Source organism: Cynara cardunculus, unplaced genomic scaffold, assembly GCF_001531365.2.
Source record: "Cynara cardunculus var. scolymus isolate 2C unplaced genomic scaffold, CcrdV1 Un_Scaffold_1484, whole genome shotgun sequence".
NCBI lineage: Eukaryota > Viridiplantae > Streptophyta > Magnoliopsida > Asterales > Asteraceae > Cynara > Cynara cardunculus.
Genome location: NW_020200777.1, coordinates 33,764 through 35,371, shown reverse-complemented (window position 1 = coordinate 35,371; position 1,608 = coordinate 33,764). Strand labels below are relative to the sequence as shown.

The following is a 1,608-nucleotide window of genomic DNA, read 5'->3' as shown; positions in this document are numbered from 1 at the left end:
TAATAATTTATATTAATTAAAATATAATATAAATAAATAAAAAAAACAGAAAATAAAATAAATAATATATATTAATTAATTTTTTTTAAAATAATAATAACAAAAAAACACAAAAAACCAAAAAAAAAAATCATATTGAAAACTATATAATAACTCATAAGGGTCCATTAGCCTCTCCCAATATTAGGTCTCATCTCTGAAAAAGTTGTAGTTCTCTTAAAAACATTGGGTCTGATCTCTGAAAAGTTGTACTTTCGCCAAACACGTGTCAAGAGAGGGAGTGGATGGCGTAAACGGTGTGTCGGTGGTGGGGCCCTATGGAAATCAGTATGTTGGTTGTGGGGCCTATCGTATACGTGTCATTTTGTTTTTGGATCCTTTAATTCGGTGGGTCAAAGGATTTGACCACGTGGACGGTGGATCCCACATGTACTTTCACCAACGTTGAAGGAATTGTTGACGAAAGTATAGGTCATTCGTGCAAATACTAGAAAAAGTGGTCATTTTCTTTAAATACACCGCGGTATTTTTGTCATTTACGCTATTTTCCCCACAAGAAATGGTTTGTGGCCCCATCTCAATTCCTTTTTTCGTAACTGTGGGTGTCTGTGCCAGTTTGGGCAAACGGCCAATAGAATTCCGACGTTTAATCATTTTCTTGATTTGGGCACTTGTTGATCTTGGTTGTAGGCACTCGCGACTGAGATGGCTCCACATACTCGTGTGAACTGCGTTGCACCAGGGACCATACCTACACGCTTTGCAAGGTTCATAACCGATAACGATATTATTGTAAGTGAATTCTTTAAAACGGGATCTTAGGTATTTGATCATCAGTCAACACTCTTTGATGAAACTGATTACATTCGTTGATGTTGTCAGAGAAACACGATTGAAGAAAAGACGCCGCTCAAGAGGCTTGGGACGGCGGAAGATATGGCGGCAGCCACTGCTTTCTTGGCCTCTGATGAAGCTTCATATATCACCGGTGAGACGATTGTGGTTGCCGGAGGAATGTCTTCCAGATTGTAGATAATAAACCCTCAAAACATATAAGATGCAAATGGAATCTCTATGATCGAATTATTGAATATTTTGAACATTTGATTAATGGTCAATGTTTGGTCAACGACGTTTTCTTTTTTAAGTATAGAATATTTATATACGACAAATGTAACAAATAAACTCACACACCCTCCTCACCTTTGGTGAAGTTTGAATCCCTAACCTTCTAGGAGGCCAAAGGCTACGATACTGCTAGGCCGTCTTTACACATTTGGACGAATCTTTAATACATGAAATCTTTTTGTCAAGAGTCCTACATCGGCGAGACTTAGACCATTTATTCTCTGTATAAGATGGAACCTTTTCCTTCTCTTCTCAAGGGACACTTTTGCAGAGTAAAATGGGTTTTAACATATTCTCACATGATGTCAGAGCTCAACTTTACCTCTTGAGACTTGAAACTCTGGGGCAATAGCCCCCCACCTGTCTAGCCCCTTTGGGACAATGTGAGCCGGTTTAGCCTACCTAGCCCCCTTTGGGGCTCTTTTGCCGAGTAATATGGGGTTCTACATATTTTAAAATGGTACAAGAGCTTAGATTTAT

The 1,608-nt window shown here is 38.6% G+C and overlaps 1 protein-coding gene across 1 annotated transcript in view; it reads left to right on the top strand.

Annotated features, from left to right (window-relative positions):
* The window catches only part of LOC112502472 (tropinone reductase-like 3), a 7,365-nt gene extending 6,233 nt beyond the window's left edge, over positions 1-1,132 (top strand). The window contains exons 5-6 of the mRNA XM_025106384.1: positions 691-792; positions 883-1,132. Coding sequence (XP_024962152.1) covers positions 691-792; positions 883-1,032 — 252 coding nt within the window. The 3' untranslated portion in view covers positions 1,033-1,132. The remainder of the gene's footprint in view (positions 1-690; positions 793-882) is intronic.
* The last annotated feature ends 476 nt before the right edge of the window (positions 1,133-1,608 follow it).